Source organism: Carassius gibelio, chromosome A19 (genome assembly GCF_023724105.1).
Source record: "Carassius gibelio isolate Cgi1373 ecotype wild population from Czech Republic chromosome A19, carGib1.2-hapl.c, whole genome shotgun sequence".
In the NCBI taxonomy this organism is placed as follows: Eukaryota; Metazoa; Chordata; class Actinopteri; order Cypriniformes; family Cyprinidae; genus Carassius; species Carassius gibelio.
This window is the reverse complement of record NC_068389.1, coordinates 8,447,427-8,461,562: the sequence shown is the minus strand read 5'-3', so window position 1 is coordinate 8,461,562 and position 14,136 is coordinate 8,447,427. Positions and strand designations below refer to the sequence as shown.

General features: G+C 36.8%; 1 protein-coding gene across 3 annotated transcripts in view; it reads right to left on the bottom strand.

The window, feature by feature from the left end:
• Positions 1-663: 663 nt before the first annotated feature.
• Positions 664-14,136, bottom strand: part of LOC127935433 (semaphorin-4A-like) — a 42,595-nt gene continuing 29,122 nt past the window's right edge. For 2 of the 3 annotated variants that reach the window (XM_052533291.1, XM_052533290.1), the window contains exons 3-15: positions 12,681-12,841; positions 11,020-11,079; positions 10,799-10,897; positions 10,318-10,423; positions 9,069-9,191; positions 8,815-8,942; positions 7,425-7,606; positions 7,175-7,319; positions 6,648-6,837; positions 5,945-6,060; positions 5,058-5,218; positions 4,783-4,871; positions 664-3,070 (exon numbers count right to left, since the gene is read on the bottom strand). In XM_052533291.1, the coding sequence (XP_052389251.1) occupies positions 2,217-3,070; positions 4,783-4,871; positions 5,058-5,218; positions 5,945-6,060; positions 6,648-6,837; positions 7,175-7,319; positions 7,425-7,606; positions 8,815-8,942; positions 9,069-9,191; positions 10,318-10,423; positions 10,799-10,897; positions 11,020-11,079; positions 12,681-12,841 (2,414 nt within the window). In that variant the 3' untranslated portion in view covers positions 664-2,216. The remainder of the gene's footprint in view (positions 3,071-4,782; positions 4,872-5,057; positions 5,219-5,944; positions 6,061-6,647; positions 6,838-7,174; positions 7,320-7,424; positions 7,607-8,814; positions 8,943-9,068; positions 9,192-10,317; positions 10,424-10,798; positions 10,898-11,019; positions 11,080-12,680; positions 12,842-14,136) is intronic. The other variant, XM_052533292.1, reaches the window with a different exon arrangement.

The following is a 14,136-nucleotide window of genomic DNA, read 5'->3' as shown; positions in this document are numbered from 1 at the left end:
ATATATATATATATATATATATATATATATATAAAATGTATATATAAATATAAAAATAAATATGTCAACATTAATTTTTTTGTTGTTGTTGTTGCTTTTGGAAACTGTAGGGTTTGTTGTATTATGTTATATTTTTTTATGTTTTGATTAAATTGTTGTATCTGCATTGTATTTTTAGGTTGCCTGTTGTACATCTGGCCTAGGACTGCAGATGAAAACTAGCCTCTTGGCTAACTCTGGCATATTTTGACTTGTCATGTTAATATGCATTGTCCTTGTAATAAACTAAACGAATATATATAAATAACAAAAGATTATCTGTTACACTATTATTCATAAGTTTGGAGTGAGAAAAAAAGCCTACTTGTATTTAGCATGAACACTTTAATAAAAAAAAGGGGGGGAAATTAATGTATGTACATACACACACACACACACACACACAATTCATTAAAGAATCCTGAACCTTAACACAAGAACATTAATAAGAAAAAATATAAAATTAATGAGCATCAATTAAAGCAGCAAATCAGTGTATTAGTATGATTTCTGAATGATCATGAGTCACTGAGACAGGAATGATGCTGAAAATTCAGCTTTGCGTACATTTTTTTTGTCATATGCTGCTACCTAGTGGGGAAAAAAATTAAGAAACATTTCAAACACTTTAAATCCGTATCTTTTATTTTCAAACCATAAAAAAATAAACAGAGTCTTTCAAAAACAGTGGCGTGCAGAAGAATGCATCTAGTCCTGTGACGGGCTTCACATATTGGGCTTCGATTGGCCTCGCTTATCCAGCTAAAGACGAACAGAAAAATAAGACTGTTCTTTGAACCACCAGACAGAACATGTTCTCCGTCACTTGATTATAAAACACACATTTGGCAATATCACAATTCACAAGTGATTTCCCCAGAATGAAGACTTCAAATCCGTACCGTTCGGTGACAAACCACAGGTTGAGTTCAGGTCACTCCCAATATATTGGAAGAACTACAATCAGGCCGAATATACTGCTGTGCAAAGGCAAAACACACACACACACACCTTTGGAGCCATTTTACGGTTATGACAGAGTGGTCAATATTAAACGAAGCAAGCAGTCAGAGATCTATAACAGGTCAAACTTACCAAAATAACACTTCTGAATATTATTTTCATATTGAGATGTTCTTATGTTGACACAGAAATGATAGAAAAACATCTACCCGTACTTGCACATTACTGATCAGCACAATTCTTTTTATGCATTACACTAAATACTTATTTAAATTAAACCACTTGAAAAACGTCTTTGAAAGCATTTTTTTCATTGGTGCAACATTAAATGGACATTTTGCCCCAAAATTAAAAATTCTTACATTTACTCACCCTCATGTCATTCCAAAACCTGTCTGAGTTTCTCCAAATTAATATAAAATGCAGTTAACCAAATCGTTTCTAGTCCCATTGACTAGCAATACAATAGAATAGAAGTTAATGGAAACTGTTTGGTTACCAACATTACGTTAAATAAATGACAGAACTTTCATTTTTGGGTGAACTGTCCTTTTAAAGATTATGAAAGGAAAAAGTTAGACAGACATGTACCTCGTCTTAACATTGAAAACCTGGAATTAGATGGGGAGGAGGAACAAAGGCAAAGTCTAAAAAAGATGTGCGATATAGCAACTCTGAACAACGTCGACAGAACTTATTATCAGAACGGAAAATACGAAATTTCAAGTTGTTGCAATTTAAATTTGCAGATGATCAGTTTAATTAGTGAAGCTGCCTCTCTTAGGTAATTTTAGGTCCATCAAAATTTGTACTATAATATTTTAAAAAAGTAACTGATTGAACAGTTCCTGATGTCAAGAAAAAATGTTGATCGATGAAAATCTTTAAGAGACCATTTATATATTTCACTTAAATTGACCTTGAAGTGATTAGAGAGAGGCATACAATCTGATACACTTTAGACTGAAACAAACAGTTGTCACATAAATAACAGCTTAAATATTAACAACCTGAAAAATGTACACTAGTACACAGAGATCTGAGTCGTACAGCTCCAAAAAAAGGTTCGTAAAAAGGTCCAATGTGCCGTTTTTAATCAGTTTATTTTTTTCCTCTACAACTGCAAAGTGGTTTAGCGACAGGACTCGACTGCAGAAGCCCAGTTTGGCTCAGAAAAGAGTTTAACAGTGAACCTAGAAAACTAGAGGAGCACATCACATGGGTGTGTTGGGCAGGTGACCATTCGAGCTGTTCAGCAAACTGTTGCTGAGTGTGATGGGAGATTTGCCATCATGTGCCTGTCCGTTAGGAGCTTGTCCGTTTCGCTTTTCCAGATGAGGTGAGTGTCCTCTGAGAGACTCCCTCTCCTGGGGTGTTGCACATCCGCCATTCTCAGCGTCCCTGCGAGAGGAAGCCGCTTGTGGGACAGTCCTGCCGTGATAAAGGTGCCTGAATCTCTTAACAGCGATCACTAGCAAGGCGCTGACGCACAGGGCTAACAGAACGGACACCACCACTAGCTCCTGGAAGTAGCTGGGCTTGTCCGCTTGCTGGAGGTTTTCACCGGGCTCAGTCATTCGGGGGTTTTCCTTGTCCGTGCCAAGCAATCGAGTAAAGTTCCTGCTTCTGTGCGTGGTGGCCACCGGCGAATCTTTGAGTGGGACTGTAGGATGCACATCCTCTGGTTTAGGCCTCGGCTCCGTCTGTTTGGGTGCAGTGAGTCTGGGAGTGAGGACAGGGGTTTTATTTCCTGCTTCGGTGGACGGGGTGATGAGTGGGCGGTTCGGGATGGCTGGTAGGAGGGTGGGGCTGCTCTTCTGCTTAACGTGATAGACGACCAGTGTTTGGGTGTAGCCGTTCTCCACAGACTGGCACAGGTAGTGTCCCAGGGTGGACGGGGTCGCCACAAAGCGGAGGCTGCCGTCGTCCGACTGAATGTAGATTTTGGGTGAGAGCTGGCTGTTGAGACGCTCCCAGTGGCGTTTGGCGAGGTGTGACGCTCCTGGGCACTGCAGGTGCACTACTTCGTTTAGAGACACGGACACTACTTCACCTGGAGGACACACAGCTGAGGAGGTCAGGGGTCAAGGGTCAGCAACCCATTTTATATGACTAAATAAAAACTCTAATTTGTGATTATTTTCTAGAAATAAGCACTACAGACACTAAAATTACAATTAAATAATAAAAATGAAGTAGAAAAAGTAGTTTTGACATTTTTAAACACACTAGAATAGGCAACGAGGTCACAAACAGTGTTGGACAAACGCATTACAAGTAATGCAAGTTACATAATCAGATTACTTTTTTTAAGTAACTAGTAACGCATTACGTTTACATTTACAGCAAAATATCTAAGTTACTTTTTTGTATTTTTAAGCAACATGTTATTTTGTTTCCCCAGTACTTTTACTTTCCATAAAAGTAATGCAATTAGCTACTTTTTTCATGGAGTAACATGAAAGTAACAGCTCTGGCGGCTGGAGACGGTAATGTTTTTCTCTTGGTTCATGTCTCTCGGTTCATTTCTCTCGTTCATGTCAAATTAATTTTGATAAATAAGTCGCACCTGACTATAAGTCACAGGACCAGCCAAACTATGAAAAAAAAGTGTGACTTATAGTCCGGAAAATACGGTAACTTTCCCCAACACTGGTCACAAATTTATCTTAAATGCTGCCATCACTCAGTGTGGACTGGATAGTTCGGGACAAAATACTGGTTTGCAGTTTCTGATACACTTTTATAAAAAAATTAAAATTACCATGCATTTTTAAACCATTTTATTTTAACAATAAAAGGGTTAAATGAAAACACTAAAAGCTGTTGGGGTAATGGAATGAAATTATTAACATTTAATGCCATGGATGCCACAAGTTTTTGAAATGCAAATTTTTTAAATAATGGAAAAGTTACGCAGTAACAGTTGTGTGTAAAATGTTTCATGTTTAATTATTACGAATTAAATACTTAATCAGATTTTGCCAACATTTTGACATTGCTGTGTGATTTTATTGTTGTTAATTATTGAATGCAGGATGGGAAGTGGGAAAGGTCAAAAGTTTATAGAAAGTGCCATAAACAGCACTGAACACACTTAAATATACAGTGACCATACGTGCTCTTTTTCCCCCAGACACGTCCTGGCCAGGATTTCTAGATTGCCTTAAATATCTAGGTTTTGGCTTTGTTTTCCCCTTTTTTCATACTTGCTGAAGATAATGATTGAAAAGTAGTTGACCAATAACGTGCAGGCATTGTACATGATAAACCAATTGTGGGATGAGAAGGTGGAAACAGAGAATGGTCAAAGTGATGCAAATATCCTTCAATATCAGGTGTGTCAGACTTCAACAGTGCTGCGCAGAGCGAGCAGTGTATGACATCAGACTACAGCGAGAGCGCCTCCGAAACATAAGGAGCGTCTGCTCTCTATAGTTTTCACTGAACTGTGATGTCAAACAACAATTGGTCTGTGCGGCGCAGACAAAGCCAAAACCTGGGTATTTTAAGAGAGATAGAAAACCTGGCCATGACGTGTCCGGGAGAAAGAGGACATATGGTCACCCTACTCAAAAATCTAGTAAAAATGAAAACAAATAATATTTCACGCACTGTTACTGAGCTAGCCAAGTACAAGATGTGCAGCTGTAATTGATTAATTATCATGTATGATTATTTTAATTATACATGATTAAAAACATTTATTTATAAGCATAAATAATGCATGAGACTCTAGGTTAGAAATCATTTATAGGTGGATGCATGAACTGTACTTACTTGAGGAGGTCTGGGACTGGCCAGAGCGTGACCTGGAGGACACGTATGCACACTGCGCTGAAACATTTCCCTCATCTACATCCTGGACACTGTGAAGAGCAATCAAAGAAGGCATTAATAACAAAGTACAGCTTTATGCCTAACTATGCAGTTATGAATGAACACAGTTTTTGTGAATGCTGAAATCTGGAATAAAAGCACATTACACTAACCCCAAACTTAACAGAGTCAGTGTAATGTTAGATATGAATACACTTGGCCGTGATGATACTTACAGATGGTCATGAGTGTGCATGTCTGTGCAGAGCTTCATCACAGGGTCCCAGCCGCAGAAAGGGTCTCTGGCTAAAACACACTCAGCACAGCTCCAGTAGTACGAGCAGTTGGACACGGGTACGGAAACGACTCCTTCTGAAGAGCCTATCAGCACTGCACCCTGGGACAGAGACATTTACACTCATGCTTCACACTCTTCCTTGCAAAGTCAATTCATTTGCAATACCTTTAATAAATTAAATTACTATGTAAAATATTAAGCTGTAACTAGTGACCCTTATGACTTTTCTTCATTAAATCAACTTCATCGACTGTCTCATGTTCCCTAAATTAGGTCATTTATTTAATTAGGCTTAATATTCCATTCTATTCTATTATAGCTTTCCGGAAAAGCAGTTTTAACAGTTGATGGACTTCTAAGATTATCAGCATGAGGCTGCTCTGAAGTAATTCCTTTAGCTTCCAAACAAAGGCACTAGAATAGAAAACCTCTTGCAGATCTAATTCAATCACAGCCGACTACAGCTCGTGGGTCAGTAACACACAATCAGTTTGAACACTAACAGTTTCTGTTTCTTTAACAAACAATTGACAGAATTAAATACTCAAAACATGGATAATCAAGTCTCCATCTGTCTGTCGTGAAAAGCTGGGCTCTAATTGGCTGAGCAGTGTGATGGGAGTGGTCTAAAACACCATGTGTGTCTCACCAGTCACTTGATATTTAAATCAAAATTAACATTAGCACTAAAGGGGTCATAACCAAGAAACCTGGTTTAATGGCTCAAAGAGTAAGATTGTGTTTATGCAGACACATTTATTGTCAGAGAATGAAATGGATTAAATTCGATCACACACAGATGGTTGTTCTCTGAAGTGATGGTACCTTAGTGACTGACAGCAGGAGGTTTTTGACCGGCTGAGGTTGATGAAACACTTGGATCTCCTCAATAATGTGTGCTCCGTTCTTCAAGAGCACAGCTTTGTGCAGGTATCCAGACTCTACAGGAGACACAGTTAAGGTGATAGACATAAACACACACACACAAATATATATATCTCATACATGTATAGACACAAACACAATAATCTTTTGGAAAATGTGTTTTCTGTGTCTAATTGGACAAATCAACCAATGCACTTCATCTTAGAAGAATAGCTTTCTCAGATTGCAATTGTCATTAGTTATTTTTCTTTCATTAAATCTAGTACATTATACTCATGATGTTTAGGAATAATTAACCATTCTTTTTTTTCTATGTGAAATAATATCTCCAAAATATTTTGAATTACCTTTTTTTTTCAGTATCCATTGTAGTTTTAAATTTAATTTAAAATGTAGTAATTTTGTAATCTGCTTTTGTCGTTTTTATTTTTATTTTTACATTTAAGTTATCAAATATTTCTATTTTATTTTAATTGCTTTATTTTAACCAAAAAAAAAAAAATCAGCAAGTTGAACTATAACAAATTGAAACACCAAGCACCATGATACTTCATAATATTATTATTTAGGTACTATACTGCAACTACTGACAAAGAAAACCTATTCCACTCTCAGTATGTGTGTAAATTGTGCTGTTATTTACCCGTGAGCAGGTAAAGCACAGTGTAATCTCTGCCGCGTGCTCCACGGACTCTCTGAGCTGCGATGTTGCTGTAGCTCCTATCAGGTGACACCAGTTCAAGGCCCTGATTGACCGGCGAAACACTTTTTTCAGTCAGGAAGTTGTCCTTCACAAAGCGCAGAGTGCTGTCCGACGCATTATGAAGCCCACACTGCAGAGATGAACAGCAGAAATGTGAATAGTTAGATTTAAAATGGCAAAATAAATCAGATTCAGGGAATATTGTATCAAAAATTCAATATAAACAGTAATACTGTGAAACATTCAAATTTTAAGTTTTTTTTTTATTTTAATATATTGTATAATGTAATTTATTCCTTTGATGCAAATAATTATTTTTCAGCATCATTATAAATCTTGTTACGTTATAAGTCTTTAGTGTCACTTTTGATCCATTTAAAGCATTCTTGCTGACTTAAATGTATTCATTTCTTTAAAAAAGCAAATCTTTCTGAATGGGACCTTCTCAGGACACCCGTGACACTAACCTCTCCAGGATTGGCCAGTTGCTCCTGTATCCGTGTGCTCCATTTTAAAGTGTCCCGATTCAGAACCTTGTAACGTCCTGTAAACACCTTTTTTATGTCTTCGAGGCTGAAAGCACACACGGCTGAGCGACCCAAGTTGACTTGCCTTAAAAAAAAAAAAAAAAAAAACGGTTAATTATAAAATAAATCCTCACCAGTTTCAAATATGGAAAGCAAATTCAGAGTAATAATCTGAAGTATGTTTCTTCACCACTGAGAAGTGAAGACCCCATAGAACAGAGTTTGGTCCTCAGACGTGCCCTCTGGTGGTGGAAGGCTGACAATGTCCTGCAGGATGTTGTAGGGCAGCTCTTGGTCAGCTTGACAGAGCAGCTGAGCCTTGGCAAAGGTGGTCCAGCGCTTTTGCAGAGTACGCTGACCTCCCACATCACTCTAAAAAACAGATTAACCCCAGCTTTAGAATGTCATTTTAATAAATCCATTTCAAATGAAACAAATTTTTAATTTGCACAGAGTTGCCGACTTTTAAATTCAGCTTTGAGTGAGATTTTTTGGGGGGTGGGGGTGTGGGTTCGATCTTGATTCAATATCAATCCATGTGTATACTGTAAAAATAAAGGGTATACAAATCTTTTGTTGGTTTTTTAGCATCATTTTAAACTTGGTTTCAATTCAGGATTTGCTTGCATTCATTTTGTGTAATTATGCAAGTTTTATTAAAAAGGATGTAAGCCTAACTAACTAACTTAACTTTATTTTATTTCTCATTTAAAAATCTAATATTTAATTATGTCAAAATGTTTATAGTCATACAGTTATGGGAAACCATGGTATTATAATTTTTTTTCTAACGACAAAATTACTCTCATTTGCCTCTTTTCATTGACTCTCTATTTTAACCTTAAACACTACACTAATTGTAATAAAAAAATGTTTTAAAGTCATTAATGGACCATAATTATTGCACAAATAGTATTTAATACCAAAAGATCTTCTCAAAATATTAAATGGATATTATTGAACTAAAATATACAACACTTATTTAACTGAAAAACAGTAGTTAAGCTGTATGATCAGATTATAAGTTAGCAATACCTGAGGTTTAAAAAAAAAGTATTAATGTTGCCTCTCCATCACTCTCCAGAACAAAATTATAGAATAAAATGTCATCGACGTAATAATCAATGCATCATATTCTGTAATGTTTACAAAAAATTGCTGCAAATAATACCTGAATTATGAATATTTAAATGTATTGTTAACACTGGTTTGTTTGGAGCGCTCTATGGATCACGTGATGAGATCAAAGCTGGTTTTCCATGGATCTGGCTTTATCTGAAACGCTACAATTCATTTTTTACGCCACATTAAGTGCACCAAAACTATATTTATTGTTAGAATTTAGTATTAAAACACAAAAATCTTGTAAGCGGAGACTTTGTTTCATATCGCAAGCAGGGTTGTCACTTTGGCGTGAGATTTACATAGACAGCGTGAGAGTGTGAGACGGAGCCAGAAAGTGTGTGTCTCACACCAAATGCGTGACAGTTGGCAACCCTGATTTGAGTTTGATTACTCTGCAAACATGCTAGCAACAACATGTTCGCATGCACAAGAAATGCATCAAAAACAATACTTACGGTGCAAACTTGGGCAACGCGAGACACTGTTAACTTGTCAATGAAGTCGTATTCTTTTCCGGTCTCACTAAAGAAGAAATAAACCTTCTCCTCACTGGGAACATATGTGGAACTGATGAATGTAGGATCTGGAATAGTGAAGTGAATAGAAAGGAGTGTATGTAATGAGCAGACAGTAAAGCAAAATCTGAATCGGTTAAATACCCCTCTCTTTGCTTTTGTGGCAGCATTAAAAAACTAAAAAGTTTTCCTACCTTCTAACCAGCCAAGCGTATCATCCAGTTTCAGATCTACATGGCTGCCTTCGCTCAAGTGGCGTGAAATCACAGGCCGAGTTCCCCTGTAGTCTGCCACTGTTCCGGTGTACAGTTCTCCATCTGAAACATGCAAAAAAAAAACATTATATTGTGCTAAATCATATACAGAAAATATAATTCATTCATAATCTCAGCCATTAGGATCTAAATTTTTCATTCATTAACCTAAAAAAAAATATTACAAAATCTAATTTGTGGTTTTAAATATTCATATTTGCTGTTTTGGAAACTTACATGGACTTTTATGATACTTATATATATATATATATATATATATATATATATATATATACACACACACTTTACTTGTATGGAAAACAACAGCTTGGATATTCCTAACACTGCTTCTTTTGTTTCAATACAAGTCTATGGCAAAGTAAAATGGAAAATTAGTAATTTCTGTGTTCATGCATTCAAACACTGTTGTGGCACTTTCAGCTTCAAAGTCAAAGAGAAACATCATAAATAAAAAAAAAATTTAAATACCATAAATATAGGGGTTGTGGGAAATATTAGCAAAAACAATCATGCACTGGTGGATATTTTGAATCAAACACTACCTATGAACCTTTTTGCAAACTATATGCTCGTTGCAAAGGATTAAGTGATTGCCAGCTGGGATTTCATGCATGGCTGTAGGCCTGTCTGATTAATGGTAAATGTAAAGTGAACATTCTCAGGCCTCATGTCTGAAGTCACATGTCAGCCACCCAAAGATAAGTAGATCAAGACAAGGATTTAAGAGCAAGAGGATTAATGATGTCTCTTCACGGAGAAGAAATATGCCCGTCTCTTTCTTGTTCAATCTTTCTTGTCTTTATGGCAAGGTCCTTTTGACACCACACACACAACTAGCCTGTAAGAGCAGCATCAGCAAAACTGCACTGTAACATTTTTTCCTGTTGCTGCATGGTTTGTTTTTGTGCTGTGTTGGAAGCCTGCTTATCACTCTACATGTCTCTACTAAAAAAATTATATTGTAATTATACTGCATTCATTCACTTTAAAAAAAATTTAAGATACCAGTTTGTATTTGTTGATGAAATGTCAGATCAGAAGTATGGAGTGCCACAGGGCTCAGTATTCGGTCCTTTACTTTTCTCTTTGTATATGGTTCCCTTGGTGGGAGATTATCAGGAAACATGGCAAATAGTTTCCACTGCTATGTATATAACACTTTGCTTACCCACAGTTATGGCGGTGTTCTTCTGGTATGGGTCGTAAGGACAGCGGCCTCTGCCTTCTTCTGGCTTACCGCTCGGGCCTGTAGCCATTGCAAATGTATTTGAATTCTGTAGAGGTGAGCACAAAGTATATTCACATTAATACACTGATCACAACATGAAGCAACTAGATCAGAAAAAAGTTCCCACCACATTTTTACACTACTGATTGTTCAGATTTGATCCAAGACACATTAAGAAAATTAATAAAATCTTCCACAGGCTGTGGTGGTTTCATTCAGGAGGAACTTTGTATGCACATCTCCATTAAGACACACACACACACACATATATTTTTCCTCTCACACTCATGAAAGCATAGTACTACTGGAAATGGAAATGCATGACTTTAGGTCTAGTGTTTGTTGCAGAGTGAGAAAAGTGGTTTACTAGGATTAAACCAAGGGAAAAAATAACTGTGAAAAGATGGATTCTGTCTCTTACGATATAGATGCAGCGCGGGCTGAAGGCAAATGTTCCACAGGCGTACATATGGGTGGAGTTTAGCACTTGCAAAACCCTCACAAAGTTATGACAATCCATCTGAGGATGGAAAGGGTGATAAGGTTAAGCACCAGCCTATGAAGACCAATATTTGCACAGTTTAACATAAAGGGCCAAAAAGGTCAGACTGTTCAGCACTGAAAGTGGTAGGTTTCCTATACCTTCATTTTGCCTTTCATGGCACAGTCAGTGAGGTCTTTTTCTGACGCAGACCAGTCCAGCTGAAATGTGAGTGTAAAAACTAGGTCAGATTCATCACATGCATATATCACAGCACTAAGAAAGCTGATATTTATTTTAAATGGGGTCATATGATGCGATTTCAAGTTTTCCTTTCTCTTTGAAGTGTTACAAGCTGATTGTGCATAGATCAGATCCCTGATGTTGCAAAGACTAAAGTCTCAAAACCAATGAGATATTCTTTATCAAAGTTAAGACTCTACCATGCCCCCTTAAAACGGCTCATTCAAACACGCCCCCACGTCTACATCACTATGTGGAAATATTTGCGTAATGCCGCCCAAATGTTCGTGAAAAGAAAGAAGGCAAGCAAAAGCACTTTATTTGGCCTTCTGAAAGTAGATGCATTTAGGAATCTTTAAGATTACTTACAACAGAACAGCAACACATTTTATGGACGACTGTTTCGTGAACCAGAGAGGTAATTCTGACTTTTTTGCTACAACAATCTGCCACTTCTGAATCAGATACTGGAAGTATATTTTGTTATTAAAGTATTTGCTATTGACTGTTCAAATGCAGAGTTTTGCGCACCTGTGTGTGTGTGTGTGTGTGTGAGATACGGTCACATCACAGTGGAGTCAGCTGTCTTAACCCTCCGTGGCTTGTGTACTGCAAACACATACGAGCTTCATCACTGTGTCTGTCACATCACTCTGTTTCTGTTCCCCTTTCTGGCTTGAACTGATAGTAAAACTAAGGAGATTATTAAAGGTCTTTACAGTTTTTTTTTTTTTTTTCTTTTTTAAAGATGAAGCTCATGATTATGGTAAGGGAAGTTACATTTCCAACGAATGTTTGCGATGTTCGGCCAATCACAATGCACTGGGTCAGTTGGCCAATCAGAGCAGACTGTGCTTGTCTGGAGGAGGGACATAGAGGACCTACAATAATGTACAGTACTTGAAAAATAATGTGTTTTTTGAACACTAAAGCCTGTCAACATATTCTATTACACCAAATATTTTCTTTAAAAACGCATTATATGACCCCTTTAAATCTTATTATACTGATTGAAAAAACAAACATTAATAACACAATATACACATGAATGCAAACAAAACACATTAATTCACTTCAATTTCAGAACACATTGTTTACCTAAAACAAGTAAAAGTTAAATAAATCTTAAGTCTATTTTATCTCTTTTAGTGAGAAAAAAAGTCACTATTTATTGACAAAGTTGTTTTGTGATCAGCTTAATCTATTCAAACAATAAGGTATGAAAGGTCCTTGCTTTGTTTTTATTATAGTCCTGACTAAAGTGCTTTATTACTTATATAAAATATTATACACAATAGTATGAAATAGTAAATAAATCAAAACACTGAAGTCCCTGACATAACAGAAGTTTGCTATGTACCATAAATAATGATTTGCTAGGGAAGCTGTTACTTATGTGAAATATAGCTTGAATTCTGCATTGACCAAACAGCGTCTAGAGATGATCCATTAATAATGTACAGTATGTTTTTGTGTTTCATTGGTATGTTTCCATTGCTCTGATTTGTTGTGCTGACAAAGTGGATTTCTAGCTTATATCCCTCAGTTAGTCATGTACTAAATCAAAAATCCCACTGACCTTTTCCTTCAGGGTCATGGCATCAGGCTGAATGACACTGATTGTGAGAACAGCATCACGTGCTCCGACGAATAAAGTGTCCTCATCATTGCTAAGCAACAGTGTGGTGGTGTTGTAGACATCAGGGTTTGTGAAGACAGTGAGTGAACGTCCTGGACTACCTGTGACGCAGCAGAAAAGAAAAAACACTATGAATGAGCAGAAACATAACTGGGAAAAAAATATATGAAATTGCAGTCTTATTGTATAGTTAACACTAACTCCCATTATTTTCATTCCAATTAATGAGTGCAAGAGCTGTCAATATTCAGAATCAGTAAGATGTGACATTATTTTCATATTCCATTAATGACAGTGAAGGTGGAGTGTGCAATTTAACAATTTAACAACGCACAATCCTATTATTTCTCCTAATTAACTGTCCATCACAAGGCCTGATTTTCCAAATGCAATTATGATTTTATTCTGAGATGATTTAGAACCCAGATGACTCTTCACCATGATGTGGGATACTCTGGGATTGAGCCATTTTTCCAAGCATAACAATGTGCCATTTACGTCAGCTGCTGCAAAATATGACAAGTGTCACATGGCATTTGTCAAACTGCTGGTTTCTTAGGAAGCAGGATCAGATGATGCATTATAAACAAAGCTGCAATAATGAGGGAAACTGGGATACAATTTCTGACACTAGAGGGCAGGCAAACCTCCACAAGAACAAGTGCTTATTAATTGTGACAGAAGAAAAATACAGTTCTCAGGATAATGACGCAGTGTTTGGGTGAGAATTTGAGTCTGCTGTTGCTCTGATGAAGAGATTAGTTTATCAAGCACAAATAACACAACTTGACATATCAATCTGGGCTGTGATACAAGCTGAAGTTTATTACTATATTAGGCTTTGAGGTTTGTTCTATGAGCAGCAATAATAGTGATTGATTACTTATGAAATGTTAAAGACAAAAGAAATCCTGATAATGTGTGTGTTTGGGCATAGCTACCATTTCTGAAGCGCCTGAGCAATTACAATCAAAAACCTAAAAAAAAATCTTGTTTAACACCTCAAGTTAAAATTCAACACCTCATCTCCCCAGATGAAAGACGCTCTCACTTCCAAGAACTCTATTTGTGAAGTTTGCAAAGACGACAGCAACTTCCTGTTCTTTTTTTATATATATGGGCTATAGTGTGTGAAATAAACACTTGACTTATTAGACTTGCATGGTTGCAGTCATTTAGTGTGTGCATTTCTGTATGTAAATTCAAATGTGGTTGATACTGTTTTCTCAGAGCTGTAATCTTTCCATAAAAACCACATCTCAGATACATCTCAGCTCAATCAGGTCAGTCTAGACTACGATAAGATGGCTTAAGCTGAAATGTGTCTACAAACGCTCATCTTCTGCAACTGTAACCACACAAGGCCAGTGATCTCTTAAACACACAAAGAATGCAT